The 23202-nt window shown below is 35.7% G+C and overlaps 3 protein-coding genes across 3 annotated transcripts; 1 reads left to right on the top strand and 2 right to left on the bottom strand.

The window, feature by feature from the left end:
- Positions 1-3172: 3172 nt before the first annotated feature.
- LOC103464829 (peroxisomal membrane protein 4-like) lies at positions 3173-5056 on the bottom strand. The gene is made up of 4 exons (XM_008409198.2): positions 4863-5056; positions 4613-4675; positions 4327-4525; positions 3173-3765 (listed from the first exon to the last, which is right to left on the bottom strand). Exons 1-4 carry the CDS (start codon positions 5030-5032, stop codon positions 3499-3501), a joined length of 699 nt encoding a protein of 232 aa, XP_008407420.1. The 5' UTR covers positions 5033-5056; the 3' UTR covers positions 3173-3498.
- A 954-nt stretch (positions 5057-6010) lies between these two features.
- Positions 6011-20643, bottom strand: itcha (itchy E3 ubiquitin protein ligase a). Its single transcript, XM_008409197.2, has 24 exons — positions 20526-20643; positions 19758-19827; positions 18766-18907; positions 17766-17890; positions 17101-17232; positions 16559-16607; positions 16292-16470; positions 15850-16087; positions 15488-15583; positions 15098-15272; positions 14653-14722; positions 14441-14525; positions 13848-13976; positions 13665-13737; positions 13453-13524; positions 13261-13349; positions 12876-13035; positions 12630-12763; positions 11618-11758; positions 11379-11499; positions 10855-10959; positions 10247-10343; positions 10082-10154; positions 6011-9942 (listed from the first exon to the last, which is right to left on the bottom strand). The coding sequence occupies exons 2-24, from the start codon at positions 19780-19782 to the stop codon at positions 9843-9845; spliced, it is 2610 nt and encodes an 869-aa protein (XP_008407419.1). The 5' UTR covers positions 19783-19827; positions 20526-20643; the 3' UTR covers positions 6011-9842.
- A 322-nt stretch (positions 20644-20965) lies between these two features.
- bloc1s1 (biogenesis of lysosomal organelles complex-1, subunit 1) lies at positions 20966-23087 on the top strand. Its single transcript, XM_008409196.1, has 4 exons — positions 20966-21268; positions 21372-21444; positions 22079-22211; positions 22436-23087. The coding sequence occupies exons 1-4, from the start codon at positions 21208-21210 to the stop codon at positions 22544-22546; spliced, it is 378 nt and encodes a 125-aa protein (XP_008407418.1). The 5' UTR covers positions 20966-21207; the 3' UTR covers positions 22547-23087.
- Positions 23088-23202: the final 115 nt, after the last annotated feature.

Here is a 23202-nt window from a genome sequence, read left to right as displayed (position 1 = left end):
TTTATTTGCAAAGCACATTTCAACAACAAAGCTGTTCAAAAAGCTTTAAATCAGAAAAAACCACAAAAATCAACACTTGAAACATTACAATGTAAAGTGCAGTCTTTACACAACAAAATATATAATGAGTAAGGGGGTGGGGGAGTTAGTCTAGATTTAAAGGAGCTCAGTGTTTTGGTTGTTTTACAATTTTCTGGAAATTTGTTCCAAATTTGTGGTGCATAGAAGCTGAATGCTGCTTCTCCTTGTTTGGCTCTGGTTCTGGAGACACAGAGCAGACTAGAACCAGAACCAGAAGACCTGAGTGGTCTCAATATATCATGCTGCTAAGCTGCTTAGTGAGTCATTAACTAACAACAGTATTTTAAAGAGCTACAGGGAGTTAGTGTAATGTCATAAGTCATTGTAATGTCACAAATATTTTGTTTTTATTTTAAAACCTCAAAGATCTGATAGCACTGATAAAACTGCTAACATCTGATATATGCATTTCTAGGTCAAAAACTTCAACTTAACTAAACTGACACAGATGAGCAGAATAATCCTAATGGTAAAATTGTACATGCCGTCCCTTCCGTCAGACACATCGAACAAGTTCTGGGACAAACACGAGGAACGGTACAATCTCACACTCAGCTGACGTCAGTGGCACTATAATTATTGGCAGCCAAACCGCAACATCCCGTGACACAAATTTGATTGAGACAAGAAGTTCCAAATTCCTCTAATGACTTGGAAATGTTCCCTGTGTTCAATTAAAAGACAAGTTTAACTGCTGACGCAATCTTCAATGTAGCGGCAAACTATCTTTGAATCAGTAATCAGGTTGTAAAAAGCTCAAGGAAATGGAGCAGTTTCCAGAATGTACTCTACACAATACGTGTTTTCTTCCAAAAGAAGCATCAAATCCGCGCTAAAATCTCACAAAACTTTGCTGAGGAAGGTGATGCTAAATGTTACACAGACTGCATTTGTACAGTACTTTAAGTCTGAGTGTTTTATACCACATTCAGCCATTCACCCATTTAATCAGACATCCACATACTGATGGTGGTTAGCTAAAGACAAAAGAAGAAACTGGAAGTTTTTGTTCATGATTACAGAAGTTAAGTTAGGCACAGAAACAGAACTGAGAATCGCCAAATAGAAATATCTAAGGCAGTTTAATGGAACTGATGTCGATGAAATTATGAGCATTCTCGTTATTTTTCACTAAAAACCTTCAGGGGTCCATTAGGAAGATGAAGTGGGAGATGAATTATTTTCTCATCCAATACATCAATTCCAAATGTTCATCAATAAATCATACAGCACCTTTTCATAGACGGATGACATGGATTCCTTTACAAAGGGGAGCCAAGTAAAATATACATTATTGTACAATACAAGAAACACAATATTCATGAATGCCAATCATAAAAACCCAAGTCTAACATACAGCTTCTTGGAAAAAAATGCCTCTAGGTGTGTTTTAATTGTATCCACTGAGTCCAAACCTATGAGGGAAATATGGAATGTACATTCCCCAATCAGTCACCTCTAGTCCTGCACAGAGTGTGTGAGACAGGATCTGATTCAATAACCTACGACTATAGCAGCAAGTGTATATATGAAGCAGGAAAATCGGTCAAAGCTTAAAGGCCTAAAGTTTAAGTCAAAAATGTCTTAAAGGAATCTACCTGCAATGGCTGAACTTTATAGTCACTTCAAAATTGGTGTTTGACTTATTCAGTAGTCTAACAGCAGAGACAAGCCAGTCCCCTTCGTATTATATCAGCTAAACAGATCATAACAGTATTGAATCGAGTGAGTTATGTCAAGTTTAATTGTTATGTATAATATCAGACATGACAGTCTGGGACAATAAAGTGTTAGGTATGTCTGAGTATAGCTGCACGTAGTTGTTGTTATTATCAATAGAAGAAAGTTTTAGGAAGATAATTACTGTTTGCACACACACTATTTGTACTTCTTTTCTTTTAACCAATGATACTTTAAGGCTGGATGCATGACAGAGTGGTTAGTGCAAGGCTGTAAAAACAATTATCCAGGATTTTAAAGATAAATACAGAACAGGTTTTGCTGAAACATGATGTTTTTTTCACTCCTCATTTAACACTGTACAACCGTGACACACCTTCAGGCAGTAGACATAAATCTGTTCAGTATATGTGTTCCAATGCACGCCCAGTTTTTGAATGCTACCTGCAGGAGTTCACAGTTGTTGCGAACATTCAGCACTATGAGGGATTGTTTATGTCTAAAAATCATGCAAAATGTGGGTTCTGGTGCTTCAAATTTAAATATCCTTTTGGTCTTTGCACAATGTCCAATGCGTATGTTATTTTTATATATATAAAAAACAATGCAAGTACCTAGTTCAACTAAATAAAGTACTGTACATAAATTTCAGAGACTTCAAAATATATAACAATCACATTACACAATGTCATATATGGCAACACAATAAAATAACACTTCAAAATGTCCCAAGCTCCCTAAAGGCACTTAGATAAAAAGCGTATTTAAGTAGTGCCAGCTGATGGACCTGTGGGGTCTCTTAAGAGGCATCATTCATGGTAAACAAGTAGTTTCTTGAGTCAGAAGTGTCATGAGGAAGTACACTAATGCAAAATCAAACCACCACTTGGAGAGAACCTCCACCTTGACATATGAATAGGAGTTTGAATGTCCAAACATCAAGATATGTTTTTAAAATGAAAACTTTGTGTTATCACTTTAGAGACATGAAATAAGCAGCAGAAAATAGCTTGAAAGTTTTTAGTTATAAATTAGGTGTATTTATATTTGACCAAAATATCCTAAATTGTCAGAAGTTGCAAAAATTGTATTGCACAAATACATGCTTTGTGTGCTTTTATGGTCCTTAAATGGCATTTAGACATCATTTTGGTTTTATCCCATTGAACATATTGTTTGTGTCTTTCATCAATTTAGTTTTTCAGATTTTTAAAATGAACCCCATTTGTTTATTTTCCATAAATAAATGGGGTCATCCATTTGTGACTGAGTCAGGCTATGTAAGTTTCATTTTAGCAGGTTGTTGAATTTCACTACAAAACACTGAACATTACAGAGTATTGAGTATGTGTAATACTCCTAAATATTTTATCAAACATTTTATTCCTAAAACTTAACAAATAAGCAACGATCATAATTATTTTTCTTTTAATATTATTAAAATGTAAAAATTAAACAAATTCTGGACTTAAGAGAAAACTTCCCCAAAAATATAATCATACAAGAACAGTGTGAATACAGTAAATGAACGTAGTGCTTTGCAATCATGATCAAATTTTGCATAAATCACAAAATAAAATAAAAAGTGTTCATTAAATGTCATAGTACAGTGTCATATCAAGAGTCAAAAAATGCAACAATTAACAAAAAAATGTTTGATTATTAACAAAATATTTATACAATCATTAGCAGAAAGACTAAATAAATCAGTACAGGGAAATGCATAAAACGTCATTTCTAAGATCCAGCAATCCTTGGTTTATTATAAACAAGGAAGTCTGAGATGTCATGCCACACATTGCTGTCATGATAAAGATAATTCATGGAGGACTGAAGGGAGGGTTGAAGGGTGTGGGGGTAATACTCAAACAACCACAACACGATTCCCCACACCAGCGTGGCAAAGAGTGGGAAAGGGTCTTGTTTGGGCGCAGGGATGACTCCTTTTTCGACAGCCAGTCGAGACAAGGCGAATAGGATTCTGGACAGCAGGTACATGTTGATCTGAAGTGATAAAGTAAAAAATTAAGAAACTGTTAAACACAGGAAATCAATCGGCCCCAGAAAACAGATAGAATCTGTAACTTTAAAGGATGGGGAAAGGAATAAGAGAAACAAGTCAAAGTTTGGACTATATCAGTACAATCATGAGTGAGTGGGTTGTGTCCCATTGGGTTCAGGACATAGGAAATAGGTTTTTTAATCTGTACATATTCTAGTCAGATTGTCAAAACGTCCAAGATGCACAGAGATGCACTAATGGGCAGATCTTAAAATTGTATGGCAAGTATCATTAGAATTAGTAACTGATTTTTTTTAGGACTTGTGTTTGTTAATAAAAAGGCTAAATAAGTATTTTTTTTCTCCCTCATAAAAATACTTTATACATTTTTCCCGGTTAAGTTTAAAGTTGCAAGAATTACTTTTTTTTTGTATTTTTACATAGATTTTGAACAAGTTTTATGGACCCAAACACAGAGCGGCAGATAAGGAAACTTTTATTAAGCAGTTTTTAACAGTTTTTTTTCCCCAGACACTCCTGACCTACAAAACACCATACTCTACCTGGCTGTTGATATTGTTGTTGTCTCCAAACACCAGCCATCCTCCAACACAGGCAGCGAGGAAGGAGTGGCTCTGGAGACTCTTTCCTTGGATCTTCTGCTGTAAGGCTTGCAGTCCTTTGTATGTGAACACAAAGCAGGCCAGGTTCCTGGAGTGGGTGTATGTGGCTTTCAAAATGGCTCGAAGCTTGTCTTTTAAACTACAATGGGAATACATTCAATGTGTTCACACCCAAAATAGACAACGCTGTAAGTAAATGAAGTAAATGTTCACATCAGTGACTGACCTGCCACTTCTAAACAGAAATGTCATGACCAGGGCATGTGGTGCTCTGATCTTTGCTCCATATCTAAAACAAACATGATTCACTCAGTTGAAACACACCTGATTTGAAGTAAAATAACAGTAACTGCTACTGCAAGCATAATTTATCATGGCTATCTTCGACTCGGTATGGGATGTAAAGATCGAAGATTAAACGCTGCAGCTGTATAACTAACGCGGCTAAGCTAGCCAGCTGCTTGTGCTTTACTCACACAGCTCCGTTCCTGAATCCCTTCACAACAGCCAAGGCGGCTTTGTATTTCTCCTGTTGTAAAAGGTTATTGATCGTGTACAGGACAGTTCTTATCAGGTCAGGGCCTGCCATGACTTTCAATCGAACCCGAGAGACCGAGAGGGGACACAAATAAAGGTTGCGACTCATGTGTCACACAGAAAATCGACCCCAGTCATGAAAAAACTAACTGGTTCCTGAGTCGCTCCTTTATGAACGACTTACTTTGTGTAATCTTTTAAATGAGCTCAAATAATGATGRTGATTTGTCGTTTAAATAAAGTCAAATCAAATTGATTTCCTTGGCAAATTTTACATTCAATTTCAAATTAAGAAATATTTTACCATATATAAAAAAATCCATTAAATACCAGCTATTCCTTGATAATTAAGTCTTTAGATGTTTAAACCCAAATTACATTTCCATCACTAGAAACTAATTTATTAGAAGATGTTCTCATACAATCTTTTCAGTATGTTGACATTCCTGTATTAACAATCAATTTTATTTTGTTTCTATCTATGTAATATTCAAAATTTTTGAGAAGCAGAACTTTGGGAATAGTTAAGCTGTGTGTAGGGCATTGTAGGAGGAGCAAGAAGAGAGATATTAACGAGAAAGTTCACCATTTGATTTCATTAATCAGTTCACGTCAACAGCACATTCAATTCATGTTATTGATCAAGAGAATTAACCCACTTTCACTTATCAAAAAGTTATAGCTAAAAATATAAATAGTGATTACACAACTGACAATGGATTATCACAATGCTGTCATTACAACTCTGATACACTTTTGCATATTTCTACAGATTCCTGTCCCATGATTTGGAACACAGTGGTGATCAGAAAGACAAGTAGCAAAAATCAACCAGCTTTGTGTCAGTGTGCTGTAAACACAAGGGGTAAACATTATATTCAAGTCCAGCTAGCAAAAGCATGTGGGTTGTGGTTGGACTGATTCACATCCAACATGAAAAAGTTAAATAATTAGAAGAAATGGATACAGTAATTAATCATTAAAAGGTAAACAAAGGAAAACTAATCCTTGAATGTAGATAAAGCATAGTAAAAAAAATAACTATAATGCAATGGTTTATGGGAGTAAATTCACACTTCAAATCCAATAATCTTATTTGTTTTTAATGAGTGATTTTAAAGGGAAACAGCAGATAGATAGATATTTTTTTAAGTAGAACACACATTACAATCACAGTCTTCAATTTGCAGCACAGCCCCAATGTAAAGCTAGGGGGGTTGCTAATAATGACATTACTACATAATTATTTTAAATCAGTCTGAAACTGTGTAAAGCTGCTTACTGCTTGTTTTCCCATTCACAGTAAATGTGAGATTTAAACATGTGTGCCACAATCTTAAAATAGAAAACTGTTAGAAACATTTGAAAAAAGAAAATCCAGTGAACCTCAAAAAGTAACACCAGTAGCAGTTTTAAATGATAAAATAAAAACAGGGCTATATTCAGATTCATTGATGAAACACCTTTTTTTTCAGTTTTTATAATTGTCTTTTTATGTATTTGGAAAAATAAAAGCTGAAAGTTGAAGTACAACTTAAAGTACAATATCTTGCACAATTATGGGCACCCCTTGGAAGCATGTAAAAAGAAAAAAAGTTGTAAAATGTATTTTTAGCAGTAGCATAATCTCACACAGACCACAGCAACTTCAATATTTTTTAAATCATTATTCTAGATGAGTAGCTATCTTCTCTTTAGTTTTCCTGTTTTATAAAACTAATTTCTACTTTAATTAAACTGCATGGTCTCTTACCTTCTCCACTTTTGAAGATCAGACTTTAGTGTTACAACATAATTATCCTCTTGGTAAACATGAAGTCATTGATGATTAGATACCAACTGTGGTGCTGAAGATCTTATTAAAACTTGCTATATCCCCCCCGCCCCCCAACACATTTACTAAATGTTCTGAAATTAAAAGCCAGATTTTCTAAAAGTATTTGCAGAGAGAATTTTAAAGTCCCGCCCCCCCTCTCCCGGACATCTTTACAAGGGGTGACAATGTTTTCATGAGGATGCTGTAGATGCTCTTGTGAAATGTGGAGACCAACAATGACATTTAAAGGTTCACAATTTTACTAATTACCTTTCTATATAGCCTTGTGCTAGTAAAATTCTTTAATTACAATGTACAAATCTGAGCAACTCGCACCCTATAAAACTAGGGTTCTGTGGAACTAAGTTTTCTTCACTTCTTGGGCAATCCAGATGTTTTGATGGAGGAGCTTTTTTATACTCACTAAGTGTATTTGTAGTTGAAACCAGATATTTACTCTCAGATGCATGACATTAAATCAAATTAAAACTCTCTTRTTTTAGGATAACAATAAGATTACCACTTTTTTTTTATTTGCAAAGTCAAGTAAATTAAAATGTTTTAAAAACATTTTTATTACASCCTTCAAATTCAGACGTTTATATGAACTAAGACTCAATCCATTTACCTTTACCTTTAAGCTTAAATTACCTTTAAACAATTTGCAGAAACCTAGATGATTAGTGGCATGGCCTGGTAGGCATCCGATAGTTCACAATACTTGAGTGAATTGTGGATGTTCTTTGAGGTGGACCTCAATCACAAGGTTTCCTTGAGTAGCACTGTGTGGATAACCTAAAGAAATCAGTCAAAGTAGAAGGAAGAGAATGCCAGACCTCCATAAATCTKGTTTATCCTTGGAATAACTCCCACCCTATTCATCTGTCCAAAAATATTATTGGCAACTATGAACGTCATGGGAATATTGAGCTGTGATAACATTCACAAAGGAGGCAAGATTTGTGCCCTACAGATGAACATGTTTCACAGCAAAATGTGCACATAAACCCCAGAAAAAAAAACTAAAACTAAAACTTGTTTTGGGAAGATGCTGGCAGAATCTGGCAAGAGAGTGTGATTATACACAGTGAAACATGTACCAATGTTAGCTGTAAGGCGACTCGGCGAAGAAGTCACATGAAAAGTAAAAAAAAAAAAAAAATTACACTTTGCAAATGCACCTATATGTTAATATTTTTGATATGTTGTGGTCAAATAAAAATAACACTGACATGTTTGTCCATAATGCAGATTATAGCAGAGGAGAGCTTGAAAATCCACTAAAACTATCCCAGTTGTACCGAGGGCTAGCATCATACTGTGTGGATGTTTTGCTGCRGGAGGGACTGGTGCACTTCACAAAATAGAAAAGAAGATCATGTGGAAATATTAAAGAAACATCTCCAGACAGACAGAAAGTTAAACTGCGGGTTTCCATACAMACAATGACCCTAAGCCTACTAGTAAATTAGTTACAAAAGAATCAAAGTGAGTCAATGTTTTGGAATGGCCATTGCAAAACCTTGATCCAATTCCATAGAGAAAATTTAGGGCAGAGCTAAAAAAAAAAAAAAAAACCTTTGTGCAATCAAGGCAGATTGCATAACAGACTCAGTTAAATCAGGTCTGGTGGGAGGAATATACCAAAACTCCAGCAAACTATTATGAGAAGATTGTGAAAAACTACCCAACATTTTCAAGTCAAATGGGCAATATTCCCAAATATGAATACAATTTATTTAAACTTCTGAATTTGAAGAAAATGTGAGCAATTATCTTAAAATCTAATTATTCTGGGACCATTTTAGTACAATTTAATATAATCGTGAGGTTAATAAAACATAATTTTGAAAATGTGTGTGTAAATGTCTGGTTTCAACTGTACATAAGCAATAACAGTCACTTAATAAATGAAACCTGTAGGATTTAAAATCTTAGCTTTTCTCGGATTCACTCCGTTTGCAAAGCTTAACAGAACCCATCTGATGCACCGTTGCTCCAGCTATGTAACTTGGGCTCTTGAGAACTAGCTGAGAACCGATGATCGCTCAGTGTGAAGGGGTCATCAGTACCAGCTTCGTTATCACAGCCTTCACAGTTTACTTCTTCCTGACTGAAACATTTGGTGAACATTTATGGTCTAAAATGCAGATATAACAGTAGCAGCTATAATGGGACAGCAAACCACAGCAACCATACAGAATTCAAAGTATGCAACAGATCTCTATGTTGTACTGGGATTTAACTTGAAGGTAAAAACCAAATCTTAGAAAAACTACTCAAAGCCCAGTTTGAATGCGACATTGGCGAAATTATGTGTTCTACAAAACTATTGCACTTAAAAATAGCATCTTCTAATCGCAATCATAATCTCACTGCTCACAAAAGCATGTGCAAACTAGTTGAACACCTGTCACAACACAAGAAAGTTATTATTGCAATTAAAGTCATCACATTTAGCAAAGTTAATAAAAAACTGTATATGTGCTACAGGATTCATATCAGTCACCTATTAGAAAAATATTCATTCATCCCACCTTCCATCAAAAGAAAGAAAACAAAACCTCAATGACCTCGAATCACAAGGGACTGTGTTTTATCTGTCAGGAAATTAATCTCCATATTATGAGTCAAAATGTACAGACAAGGTTCTTTCCTCGTACATTATCAGGGTGCATAGGCCCAACGAAGTGGTTCTAAATAAATGACTATGTCGCAGAATGTGTGCTCCACGTGTAGAAACTGCGCTTACTCAACATACAGCAAGTGCAGGCATGCCAGAGTGAGAAAGGCGTCTCTTTTTTTAGTCTTTTTGTGCAGCAGGTGAGATTAAGTGGATCAGGGAGGAACAGATCATCAAGGTAGACGACTCACAGATCCCTTGTTAAATAATGAACCTATTATGGAACAATTTTGTATTCTTTTGTGAATATGCTATTGAGACAGACAGAATCTACCAGGGTTTTGAAAGCATTTCCAGGCTGCAGAGAGAAACTGCTAAAAGTGCTTCTTTTCTAAAAATGGATCCGGCTCATTCAAGGTCAGCAATTTTCTGTTGCATCCACGTGGTTATCGGGATGAAAGTCAGGAACTCCTGCTATGATTATTCCTGCCCAAATCCTTCCGTTTCCTCAATGGCAAACATAAGTTTCTCCTTCAGCTGCTCATAGCTTTTATAAGGAGGGAGATCCAGACGATTGAAGCTAAATAGAAAAAAACAACAGAGCCAAAGTTACTCTTCTGACATTTTTGGTTGTCTTTTACTGCACGTGACAAGAAAAGCTGAGGTGCCCATTCATTTATGATATGATGTCATTTTGAGCAAAAAAGAAACATTCTCACCACGTGTGACTTCGTGGAAGCCAGTTTTCTTTCCCCACTTTCTCAATGCAAAACTTTTGTGGACCATTGCTTCCTATTCGCGCGTACAAGAAAATTGTATGAGAAAAATCTCATGACGGTGCAAAAGAAACATCTGTTTTATACGTCTGTATGGATTTTACGCACCCATCAAGTCAGCAAAGCCACCCACAGGAAGACGGCAGGTGCCGGTGACAAACTGCAGGAGTCTCATTCGTTTTTCGTTGTCCATTTCCTTCACAAACTGCAAAACAAATCATTTATGTTCCAAGTAGTTAGATAATTCCAAATACATTCAGATAAGAAAAATTGATATAGAGTTGCACATTTATGCTGCACTTTTGTACAATTCCAGCACCACATACTTCCAGTGCCGTTTTAATTGTATATTTTACTCTTTAAAACAAATTAAAACATTATGAAACTGGCATGTTTACTTTACATACATGCCAGTCAGCCTTTCCTCCCACTTTCTGAATACTACAGTCAATCTGTGAAAATAAATCTCAAACTGTACCTTTTTTTCTAAAACATTTTCTGTTTTGCTAAGTTTGACTTAATCTTACTATAGAAGAGAAAGGAGATTATGTTCCAAACTGCTCCAACACATGAAAGTTCAGAGATTTKTTTGTTGCTGGATATTTTTTTAAAATGAAATAGCATGGAGGTTAGGTCCACCCAAGGCTTGTGAAGATTTGATTCCATGTTACATTAACAAATATAACAATAACAGAACATTTCTTTTCAGAACAAACCTGCCAGAACCAAAGGATCTGCTTGCTGCTCCGAGCATAATGTCTATAAATCGTGTTTCTCTGCCAGTCCACCAGGTCTATCTCCTGCATCCCACACAGCATTACCTAAAAACAAAACAGAGAATACACTGAACACATCACCATCATGCAATTCCAATTGCTATTTATGTTGCAGGAAATAGTGCTTTACCTTATCTTCAATTACGACAGATATATTACATGAGAGAATCAATAAAGACAAATATATTTGAAGATTTGATCAAATGCCATCAATGTATGCAGCTGCTCCCCCTAATGTACCTAGTGTCTAAAGTATTTATTTTTAGGGCAGCATTTGTGTTTGTGGTAATCTGACTTTATTCAGAGAGAAATGCCAAAAAATATACATTTTACAGTAAATTTTACAGTTATCACAAAAAATACTGTAAAATATAATATTATTTTAATCAGCAATGGATGACAAGCACATTTAAATCCTATTTTTTTTTAAGATTGCTGAGAAAAACACCCAATTAGCTTTGTACCTCCAACTCCTTTGCATCAAAGTACTGAAGGTACTGCTGAGGAAGAACTTCATTGAAGCCCTCAAAGAATGCCTGAGTCTGCTCCTCCACCCCTCTGGACAGCCTCCATTCTGCCACCAACCTGTATATATAAATATGTAAGAAGAAAAAAATCTACTTGCATAACTGTTATATTATGGAAGATGTAAAAGCACCAAAACTTGAATAGTAAATAGGAAGTGGAAACAATGCAGCTGTACCTGATGTATTCCTCCTTGTTCTCTTCAGTAACTGGAATGTTTCCTCCATCTGGTTTCAGCTCATGAGTGCTGACCTCTCCCAGGATCTCCTTATCAACAGAGAAGAACATCTCCAGACCGCATTCCTCTATGTTATTGTCCCTGCAAGACATAAAACCCACTTTATTAACCAATTCAGTTTAAATAACCGTAGCAACACAGCTCCTCTAAGGTTTTACAGGCAGCAATAAAATGTGAAGGGTGAACTCWTGTGGTACAGAAGAGCCTCTAACTCATAAAGAGAAAATGGAAAACTTGACACATAACCTGTTAGCTGAGACTTCCAGSTTTATGTATTTAAGTGCATGGATCTGTTGTTGTAGCTTTTTCTGTCAGCCAGCAATAGAACATGCTTCTAACTCTCAGAGGTTCCACCAACCCTAATCATTATCTTACCTGCAGAAAACTAAGCTGGAGATCATCAGAATTTGTAGACAGAACATTAACATTTATTGACCTTAAATTGTCCTCACTAATTATGAGAACCAACAGATGTTAAAAATTTGCTGGCTAATCAAAAMCTTGGAARATATTAAAGATAATTATCTGTATGAAAATCCAGAATGAAACAATCATGTGTTATTTGGTTCACATTCAACAGAGTTGAATTTCAAAACTGTTTGACCACTGACTATTTCAGAAAATCTAGGTTGGCATAAAGATCATATATGCTTTATGCCAAAATCCTTTAATTTTTCAGACTAATTTCTCCATAGTGATCAGCCCCTTTTTTATATCATTTTTAACTATAAATATAAAACTTCATTATGAATTTATAACAGACATTTTACTGTGGTCAGGTGTTAAACCTGCGTCATCATTGCTCAATAGAATAAAACATAATCTAGAAATAAAGATTATTTTACATACTCTACTTTCTTTTTCCAGACCTGCAAAATACACAAATTCCATGGTTTTCCAGATTATTACGTTCAATTGTACCTCACACACATTATATACATGAACTACATACTTGATCCAGATGAGTGAATTATAAAATTCGGGGTCAATGGACTCCAAGTCTTTAAGAGCCAGCGGTTTGTTCAAAATGCGCTTGTAGAAAGGCAGCGAGAAACCCGTGTCAATAAACTTTCCATGGAACAAGGCCTGAGGAAAAAATAGAGAAACAAAATACACATTTAGTGACTTTGAATGAAAGACATGCAAATTTAAATTTATTAAGCCAAAAATTTATTTTAAAACCAATAGAAAAGGGTACCATGGCAATGAAGCGGCCAATGAATTTAAAGTATTTAAGATGATCCGGATTGATATAAGAAGCCGGGTTAATCTGAAGACAGTAGTTGTCCTTTCCAGCGTACTCGAACAAACAGTACATGGGATTTAGCACTTCATGGGAGAGCAAGAAGAACCATTCTCTGGAAATACCAACACAAATTACAAAAATATATTAGCAATTATATGTGATGTAAAGAAGTGAGATAATTTCTTGATGAGCAAGATTCCATGGAAGCTTATATTACATCACAACTTTACATCAACATTGGGTGTTGTCAACAAAACTTGCAAGTTAGTCTTTTCACACCCAACTAGTCACAAAAAAGAAAAAGACACACCTGCATAAAAAATTTCAGAGGGATTACCTGGCTACGCCTCCGTAGTCCAAGCCCTCCTCTCCAGGGAAAATGATCCAGAGTCTCCGCCTCAAATCTTGTGGGTGAAAACTCATGATCTTTGAAAGCAAGGCCGGATATTAATCCACTTACATAATTCATGTACAAACAAAAAAAAACTAATTGAATACCTCGCAACCTGACAAAAAGACAAGATTGTACCTGCTGAAATGAATCCTCAAACAAAGTTTTTCTGGAGACGGTAATCTTGATATGCTGAGGCATAGATAATTGCTAAGAGAAAACACAAAACACACATGTGTTCTCAGATCCAGCAGAATCTGTTTTCATCTCTGAATAATAATGTAAAAATATACATTAAAAAATTAGTAAAGCAGGACAAAATCAATTAACAATTTGATTTGTAAACATACCTGACACCAGAATCTGAAGTATTGCACTTTGGCTTTAAAGTCCCGAACATACGTGATCTGTGGCCCATTCTCGCTGTAAAAGTGAGACAACAAACATTTTTTTGTTGTGACAAGAATGGAAGACCTAGAGGTAGATCTCCTTTACCACCAGGATTACTTTAAATGTTATGAACACCAACTTACAAGGAAGATTTCCCTGTCCGGGGGTCGATGTAGGTCGTCGTTTTCCGGTTGTGGTCTACAAAGTAGGGAATGTGGTCCACAGTGAACCTCATCTCCCACCCTTCAGGCAGGGGTTTGTCGTTCAGGAGACTGAGCAAAACATGCAAAGAAAACACACAAACACACAGGATAAGAAAATAAGCACGCTTTACAGTGAAGCTTAAGTTTATTCACACAGTCACAGTCGATTATTCTGACAATCGATTTTTTTGGATTCATTCATTTGCTATATTCTGCAAATTTTCTATTTAACCACTAAAGTAGATTTTATGCTATATTGAAAAGACACAAAAACCGTAAATAAAAAAAATAAAATAAAAAATCTTTTTTTTTTAATTAAGAAAAACATTGCATTGCCTAAAATGCAATTGCAAAGCAACTTTTTAAAAGAAGGATCCAAAATGTTTCCCATTTTCAAGTTTCAAAGAAGTCCTCATAAATTGAGAAACACATTGGCATGTTGCTGCTTTTCAGTGATACAGAACGAATCCAGCTGTTACCAAAGAGAGTTACACCCATAAAACACACGATATCATGATACGATATGCACTCACCCCTGTGTCCTCGGGTCCTCCCACTGTGTCGTTCGAGTTGGATGATGAACAAAATATACTCTGCCGTTGGTGTCTGTTCTCTTCTCTAAAACAAAAACATTTTTGTACACAAATATATGTCAACTTACAGCTATGCGTTCCTTCAACAGATCCTTATCATGTTTCTAAGACTTCAGTTTCTTTAAGGTGAATTCTCGTAAAAATATATTTACCCCAGCCGTGCGGCAGCGGTCCCAGTGGGTCGAACTCTTTAGTGGATGTGGCTGCAAACTGGTCCTGAAGCTGAGCCAGAAAGAATGTGAATTAATAGTCTCTATTAATAAAACAGAAACATAGAGTAAAATTCGGATTTACAAATAAGTAAACTGATCTTAGTGAAATTCTTAATCCTTATCTTATTGGTATATACAATTTTGTATTTGTTTTAGCTTATCTGAATAGATGAACAAGTAATAGATAAATAAGCAAACCTGTTTAAGAAAATAAAAAAAAATAATAAAAAAAAAGGTCCATGCCGTCTTGTGTGCTCTGAAAAATTTAGAGATCACCCAGCTTGGTTCATAATTTAGCAATTGTACTAATATAGTTTATAGAGTCTTGAAGCAAAGAAACCAATCCTTAACTGAAGGTGAAAGTAATTAAAGTAATTGTTCTCACCCCGTAAATGAACCTCTGGTTAAACTGGTGCATTGCTCCCTGGAGCTGGCTGCGCTGGTTCTGCCATTCCTCATAGTTGCGCACTGACTCCTGAGTGGGCCGTTGCCATGTTGTGGTTCGTGTTATGTGGTCAACATAGTACACTCTACCCATCGGGTCGACCCGCCGCTCCCAGCTGGGTAAAAAAGAAAGAAAAAGCAAATATGTAAAAACTTCAAATCCAGGTGTAACTATAAGTTGTTGCAGCCATTTTAAATGAGAATAGAAATACTTAGGATTTGCTGTTTGGTTGAAAACTGAAGTCAAATTCCTTGTTTGTGCACACAATATGACCAATAAAGCAGATTCTGATATTTCAGGATTCATTAAACAAAGCATAAAGCATTGTACCCTGTAGGCAGAGGCTCAGGTCTGTCCCAGGTTGTCCTTTTCTCAATGTGGTCCACATAATACACCCTTCCATTCTGGTCCACCCTCTGCTCCCATCTATAATACAATAAAAATGATATTAAGCAAATTCTGATGCATTTTCAGTAAAAAAAAAAAAAAAAAAAGAAAAATCTTACAAACCTAAGATCTTGGAACAATGAGGGCTATGGATCTTAAAGTTTATTAAGCTATGTATAACTATATGATCCTAGCTGACAAAAAAGTTATCATTTGGTACCATTGAAAAAAACATATTTTAAATCCAACTGAGCTGAATTATTGAAGATCACAACATAGTACCAAAACAGGAAGTTGTTCCTTACCCTGGTGGCAGCGGGGCGTTGCTAATGGGGTTGACTCTGGGAGTAGCTGTTGTAGCTGGAGCTGCTGTTACAGCGCCACCTGGTTTGGGAGCGCTAGCCGTCTGTGAGGAAACGGCCGTCGCTGCTCGTGCACCTGCGTCATCGGGCTGGTCTGAACCTCCGCTTGCAGATGCCTGAGAGGAGCCGTCAGAAGCTGGTGCTTCACTCAGTTCACTGGGGGAAGAACTACTGGAAGAGCCTGGGACACAATGATGATAAGGAGCAGGGAAGAATAGCATAAGGCATTCATTTTTGTTGCAAAACTCTCTTTAACTGGAGTCTAATACCCCCTTGGGTAGTCAACAAAAACTAATACATCTAAAAGTTGAATAGTTGCTTTCTTTAAATATGATATCCATATTTTTAGCAGCTCTTTAGTATATGAAACTGTGTGTTTTCCTACTTGGTGAGGCAGCAGGTTTTTGTGGCGTGGGAGGCGGCGGCCTGGCAGGCCTAGGAGGACGCGAGGAAGTGGTGCCCTCTGCAGACGGAGAGGGAGAACCTCCATCGCTGACAGCAAGACCATTGGGCACAATGACCCAGTCATCTGAGTCACTGGATGGAGACGTGTCCCGGCTTGATCTAAAAGTAAAAGTTTAAGAAACATTATCTGGAACCTTATTGGAGAAAAACTGGCAAAATTTAATCCAAAAGTACAAGTTTACAAGACCTGTTGCTTGTGTTGCCATTTTGTGTTGCATTTCCATTTGTAAGAGGAGCTAGGAAAAAAAGAAGAAAACTGTAACATCATGTATGACCATGTTAGATCATTTCTGATAATGAAATGATCTATTTCATAATATTGATAATATTTCAACTGATTTGCTTTCAAAATGTTTAATAGTGCTATTACAGTTGAATTTAAAAACATGTTGTTTTTTTTTTTGATTATATGGCAGTCAAATTAAAAACTGCCATTTTAAATGAGCCATTGTGTAAACGGTCCTCAACAAACTCAATGTATGATATGCTTCTACTGCTCCCTGGTGGCAAATGAATGTAATGCAGGCATTTGAACCTTGACAGAAGTCCCCTACATGGATTAAGCAAAGTAAACCAGTTTAATCATTTATAAAAAGCCAATATAGAATTGACATCCTAATTCAAAAAAGGAATTTTCTGAAGTTCTCCATTCATTTATGAATGGAGAACTTCATAAATAATGAAGTTCTCCATTATTTATGCCATGACCTTGTTTGGTGCTTGCCTTACCTTGCTCTCTCTCTGCCAGAGCAAAGGCTTCCGGGTCAACATGCATGCCGTCCAGACAGATTGAGAGGTCCCCTACAATATCCTGAGGGTCTCTGTCGAAGTATAGCTGCAGCGTCTGCACCACCTCACACACTGGGATTAGGAGAAATCACATCGTTAAGAAAATGCTCCCAACAGCAACACGACAGCAAAACTCAGACTTCAACTAAGAGATCAAAGTAGAAAAAACATACAATGTTCCTCTGAGTCCAAACGTTTACAAAAGAACAAGGTTAGAAATACGAAAAATGGTTGTCGATGTTATCAAACCACAACAGAATATGTTGATAATGAGTACAATTCAGGCATGAACTTTTTTTATAATAGGAGAGGACAGCCTCTGTAGAGTGTGCTGCACCATTTAACTGCACAGTTCTTGGCAAAACGGATAAAACATAAACAGACTATCAACAGAAATGTAGCTCCATGGAATGGGAAGTTACTGTTTTTTATCTTATTTTATTTGAACTCTTTACTCAACAAGTGTAAAAACATATGCAAATTCCATGTAAAACATCTGATCCTACAACAAATTCAGAATTTCACTGACAAATGAAGGAAAATTAAAAAGGTGCAATATTTACAAGATTTTAAAAAAAAAGCAAAGTACGTGTGTGTATACTCACATTTAAGATCATTGGCTTTGAGGACCGTGCCGATGTCCAGAGTGGCCTTGCCCAGCAGAATATCTGCTTTCAGTGTTTGATGACTCCAAACACAAAAGATGAGTTTGCTGACTGGAGTCACAATTCTGCAGGAACGCAACACAGAGACAAGATTCAGTAAAAAGCTGTGCTGAAGAAGAGGCTGACTTTTCAGCTCTGAGGCATTCACTCAGCCACCATTATGTTAAGTGCAGCTGAAACAGGGAGGCCCTGGACTGAGTACAACTTGAAAACATATTGATCTTTAAGCTTCAAGACTTTTTATGGGATTGAAGTGTTCTAAACATGCTCTAGATTCAGCTGTTCTAATTGAGTTTTCAAGACTAAAAAATTATAAATGAGCCAATAATCAGTTAGTCTTTTAACTTTGGTCCCAAACTATCACAGAAACTATGTAAATATAAAAGAAATGACTATACTATAACCTTATGTTGTTATTTCCAGTGTGTAATTTATCACGTGTTACAATATGTGTAATATGATTAAAGTTGTTCCATAAGTGAGCATCCTTGTTAGCAGAAATCCTAAAGTAGGAGGTATCCAAGTACACGTTTTCTGCATTTACAAATTAGGATTATAAAACGCGCATCTTAAAATAGATTGTAAAACCATAAACCCTTTTTATATTTATTATTATGTATTATTATGGAGGGACATCCTACAGACATCTTGTGTTCATCTCAGAAATGTATGTGCTACAAATTGTACAATTGTATCTTTGACTTATAACAGCTAGAATGAAATAAAAACTGGAATTCCACAACTTCTATTATGATTATATCAGTTTTCACAATTATATAAATACATGTCTAAAAAGCACATTATGTGTGCATTAAACATTAAAATACGTTCTTCTTCTGTATCAGTTCTATGTATTAACAATTCCCAAGTTGATTTCTGGTATTTTGGCTAGTAAAAAAAACTGGCTTTTGCCACAGAGACAAACAACAACAGTACTCACACAGTGAGGGCCTGCTTCCATTTGGGACTGTGGGTGTTGTTGCATTTTTCTGTTCTCTTTGACTGGCCATCCACAAGTACCTCAACATACGGACTGGGACCAAACCAGTTCTTTTTGTTTTCCTTTAGCTTAGCTGAAAGCACTGGAAAGAGGAACACAACCATGAACTATAAAGAGATTGGAAGTAAATTTCTGTACATATGATCATACTGATTTAGAGGTTGTAATTGGAAAACATACTTGGGCATCATTGTAGTATTATTATAATTATTATTATTATAAATGTATATCATCATGTGAACACCAAACATTTAACTAAACGCTTCACTGTACCAACCTCTGGCAGATTTATTTCAAGTGCTTACACCTGTCACAATAATTTTATTACTATCTACTATGTTAAAGGTTTATTCGTTTCATGTTTAATTACATGAAAAGAATAATTAATGTATAATTAAGCCAGTACATCCTGACTATATTTAGTGTCATAACACCTACTCTGTGTTAGATTATTAATAGTTTTTACATTCACTTATTTTCCAACATTGTAATCAATAGGCCCTCATGTTAATTAATCGACTTCTACATCTGAAACACAGGTATATCATCATGTATTAAAATGTTCAGCAAACTGTTAGAATACTTGTAAGATCACACTCTGATTAATTTAATGGTAGCAAATAGTTTTTATCCCAATGGAGCTACTTAAATGTTGTGAATTAAAGCGTACAAAGCCATTATCTGGGCTTTCCCAAGTGGGAGTAAGTCATAGTAATTTTAATGTACGTAAGCCATTGAATTTAAATCGATTAATATAAAGAACAATACTTATATTTTCAGATTTACCATATAACAGTTTTTATAATCCAAACTAACCTAAAGCAACAAATCTTTGGTCAGATTTATTGTCAAAGAGAAAAATATATACATCTGGTGAATATCTGGCTTCATGTTTATTTGTGGCTCATAAATTTGTCCAAGAAATAACTTACCTGTGACTTGTAATTGTGCCTTCATGGTTCATCCATAACATTTGAGTCTAAGTTGCCTTTAAAAATTAACCTGGAAGCAGAGACGACAGGTGTAAATACAGGACCCTGATTGCACCTATAATCTACAGTTTGATTAGGTTTATTAGGCTGGGGAAATAAAGCCCTAAACATAAAATGTTCATACACAATTGACAAGGAAAATACGATGTTTGCTGCAGGTAGATTTGGAGCCAACTACTTCAACGTCTTAATTTCAAATGCATCACAATACACCTCGCAAGGTGACTTGGTTTAATCTCGTCTATTTCTAGAACCCGCCTAGTCTCTTCCATAATAGAAAATCCCATCATCAACTAGTCGGACTAATTAGGTCTGACTCAACCTTCCTTCACTAATATTTCTTCTTTTATATTGCAATGCATCATTTTAGATTCAACTAAATACCCGATCGTTTTATTGTTGGTGAGTTCAGTGTCTTAAAAGCTGCTTTCCATCGTGAGTCAACTGTCATGGTACAATAACAGACTCTTGAGAGGGAATAAATGGTTTTAGGATACATTTAAGATCAACTATAAATGTCTTGCGATCTGCTCGTTTCCTAGTGAGTTCAACCACCGTCAGGAACTTTGCTTAGAGGTTCAGACCGAAACGAGGATAAGCTAACCATGCACTGGCTTTCGTTACAAATGCTACCAGCATCCGGGCTTTCAAGCTACTACGATTGTTCAGTAAACAACTTTTAAATCAAACCAGACGAAATATCTTTACCTGTGAAATACAGAGAGTAATGGATCGTAAAAGGGTTTCGGTCTCAGCAACCCCAGAATTGTTGACAGTTACGTATCAGCCATTAACAGGGACTTCTGTTTCACTAGCTAAATTCCACATTTCCGGTTAATGCCTTTCAGAATAAAATAGTGCATCACTAAATAAAATATACATAAACAAATAAATAAATAAATAAATAAAACTTCAACCCAAACCAATTGTACGTACATTAATTGAAAATTTGATTTGATATCCGGTTAAGTTTCTTTTTGTCAGTCTAAAACTTATCTTGTTTCGTTCTTACATGCAAGTAAATAAACTTACTTGTATTCATGAACGCTTTTACTTTGAAGGTAATCACGATACGAAGCTGATGTCGTCATTTCACACATTTTTTTTAAAACAAATAATACTAAATAAGAATTGCCGTTTAATTTTAAGCATGCTTGGAAAAACAACTGTTCATTAATCTAATTTAATAAACCAAAATAATAAGGTATTACATGTAAGATTGTGCATAATTGTATAAGGAAACACTCACGTGAGACATCCGAGAGCGACATCTCGTGATAGGCTACATGGTCTCGTTCTGATCTCTTGATCTTACCTTTCCTTACAATACAAACAATCGTTAAATGAACTGGCTTTAGCTAACAACAACCCTAACGTTTGCTCAAGCGATATGTTGTCTCGCCTTCTGAAGGAGCATCAAGCGAAGCAAAATGAGCGGAAGGAGCTGCAGGGTAAGGAAAGCTGGATAGCTGTGATGCTAGCACATGCTAAAAACAAATCTCGTAAAGGCACAGACTTTAATGTTGATTMTATGTTTTGTTGTTTGTTTCACAGARAAACGCAGACGTGAAGCGATCGCTGCTGCCACTTGTCTAACTGAAGCCTTGGTAGATCACCTGAACGTTGGGTAGGAAAAATTATCTCATGKCTTTGTTCATTAAAAGACAGTAGTGGTTATAGCTTTAAACAACAACTTTGCATTSTTATGATTGGGRTTTATTAACTCATTAYTGTCCTTTTGACACTGTATATGTTTAGGATAAGAATGTATTTGACTCGAATAAAGACATTTCAATGACCAATGTGAGTAAGGAATGTCAACATTTATAAAGTTGATATGTTATTTTAAATGTATTTTCATAGTTTTGACTMGTCGGTAAACAACACTCTTACAAAACAATAACAACTTGCTTAGACTCAAGGATCATTTTAGATTTTTACTGTGTACTGTATCTTTCATGAGCCAGTTTCAGTTTTTGACTTGAAATAATTGATCRCCCATACAGTTCAAACAAAAATAGCTGTTACTATTGTGAAAGATGTGAACAAACCAAGACAATCWGCTTATAGAATCAGAGCAGGATTTAATGGCTTTTGTTGAACTAGTTCTTAATGAAAAAAGAGTTTTTTTGCATCATGGTTGGAACTAAAGTAGCTAAGTATTCATTGCTAAGCCAYTGTCATTTCCCCTTCAATGACTCGGTGGGTACCTGATAGGCACAAAGCTAGTAATCTCAGTATTTCTCCCTTTTTCTCTTCAGTGTTGCTCAAGCATATGTAAACCAACGCAAACTGGACCATGAAGTTAAGACACTCCAAGTGCAGGCGAGCCAATTCTCCAAGCAAACAGCTCAGTGGATCAGCATGGTGGAGGGATTCAATCAGGCATTAAAAGTAAGTTATACTGCCATATGTTTATTTCATTATTATTCTGTCATTAGCACATTTAGCCTTACACTGGATGCCTGCTTCTATAAATTATATATACTGGWCTATCTAAGCCAAAGGTTCTCAAACTTTGCTGGTGAATATCAAACTTTTCAATTATCCCAGGRTTTACAGATCATTTTTTGGTGGCAACTTTTTTGTTCTTGTTAACTGTTTTCTCTCTCAAACAGGAAATTGGAGATGTTGAAAACTGGGCCCGCAGCATCGAGATGGACATGAGAACAATCGCCACAGCTCTGGARTATGTACACCAGGGGCAGCTTCAGACTACTTGCTCATAAGCATCATCATGTGTTTTTACAGTACATTTGTTCCTAAATATAAATRTATACATGAATGCATCCCTCTGAGTGGAGTGAGGTTGACATTTTACTGACAAATATTTGTTGCATTGGATGATGCAGTTCAGATGCGTTTCACTGGTGAAGTTTTGTTTTTAGCTCCAAAACTGGAAAGAGTGATCACAAAATGAAGCTCAATAATACATTTTATGAGGATATTTCCTTTTTCTGTGTAAATTTGTTTTTTGGAGGGACAGAAAATGAAAGTATTTAATAGGCAGAAGGTTTGACCCCACAAAACGTCTGGTAAGTTATCCTTTAAAGTATCTCTTTAAAAGAATTAATTACATATTTACATGTGCACCTCATCTCTCCTGTATGCCCATCTGATAAGAGTGAAGACTGCATTTCAGTTGTTGTAAAGGTAATTTTCAAATGTCAATAAGCTTGACAAAATTAATTGCTTTATTGTTTTTGTTGGACAAGTTATAATAAATGGACAGTTATCGTAAATAACAATAAAACAAACAAAAAAATGATAGCTGAAGTTGTGTTTTCGTTCTTCTCTCTTGCTAACAATAAGTACATGAAGGAAAGATGAAAAGAATAAAGCTAAATGGTGGGAAGAGTTGGGAAGTATTTAATCTCTAAACTGA

The sequence above is a fragment of the Poecilia reticulata genome, linkage group LG5 (assembly GCF_000633615.1).
Source record: "Poecilia reticulata strain Guanapo linkage group LG5, Guppy_female_1.0+MT, whole genome shotgun sequence".
Lineage (NCBI taxonomy): Eukaryota > Metazoa > Chordata > Actinopteri > Cyprinodontiformes > Poeciliidae > Poecilia > Poecilia reticulata.
This window is presented reverse-complemented; position numbering and strand designations above follow the sequence as displayed.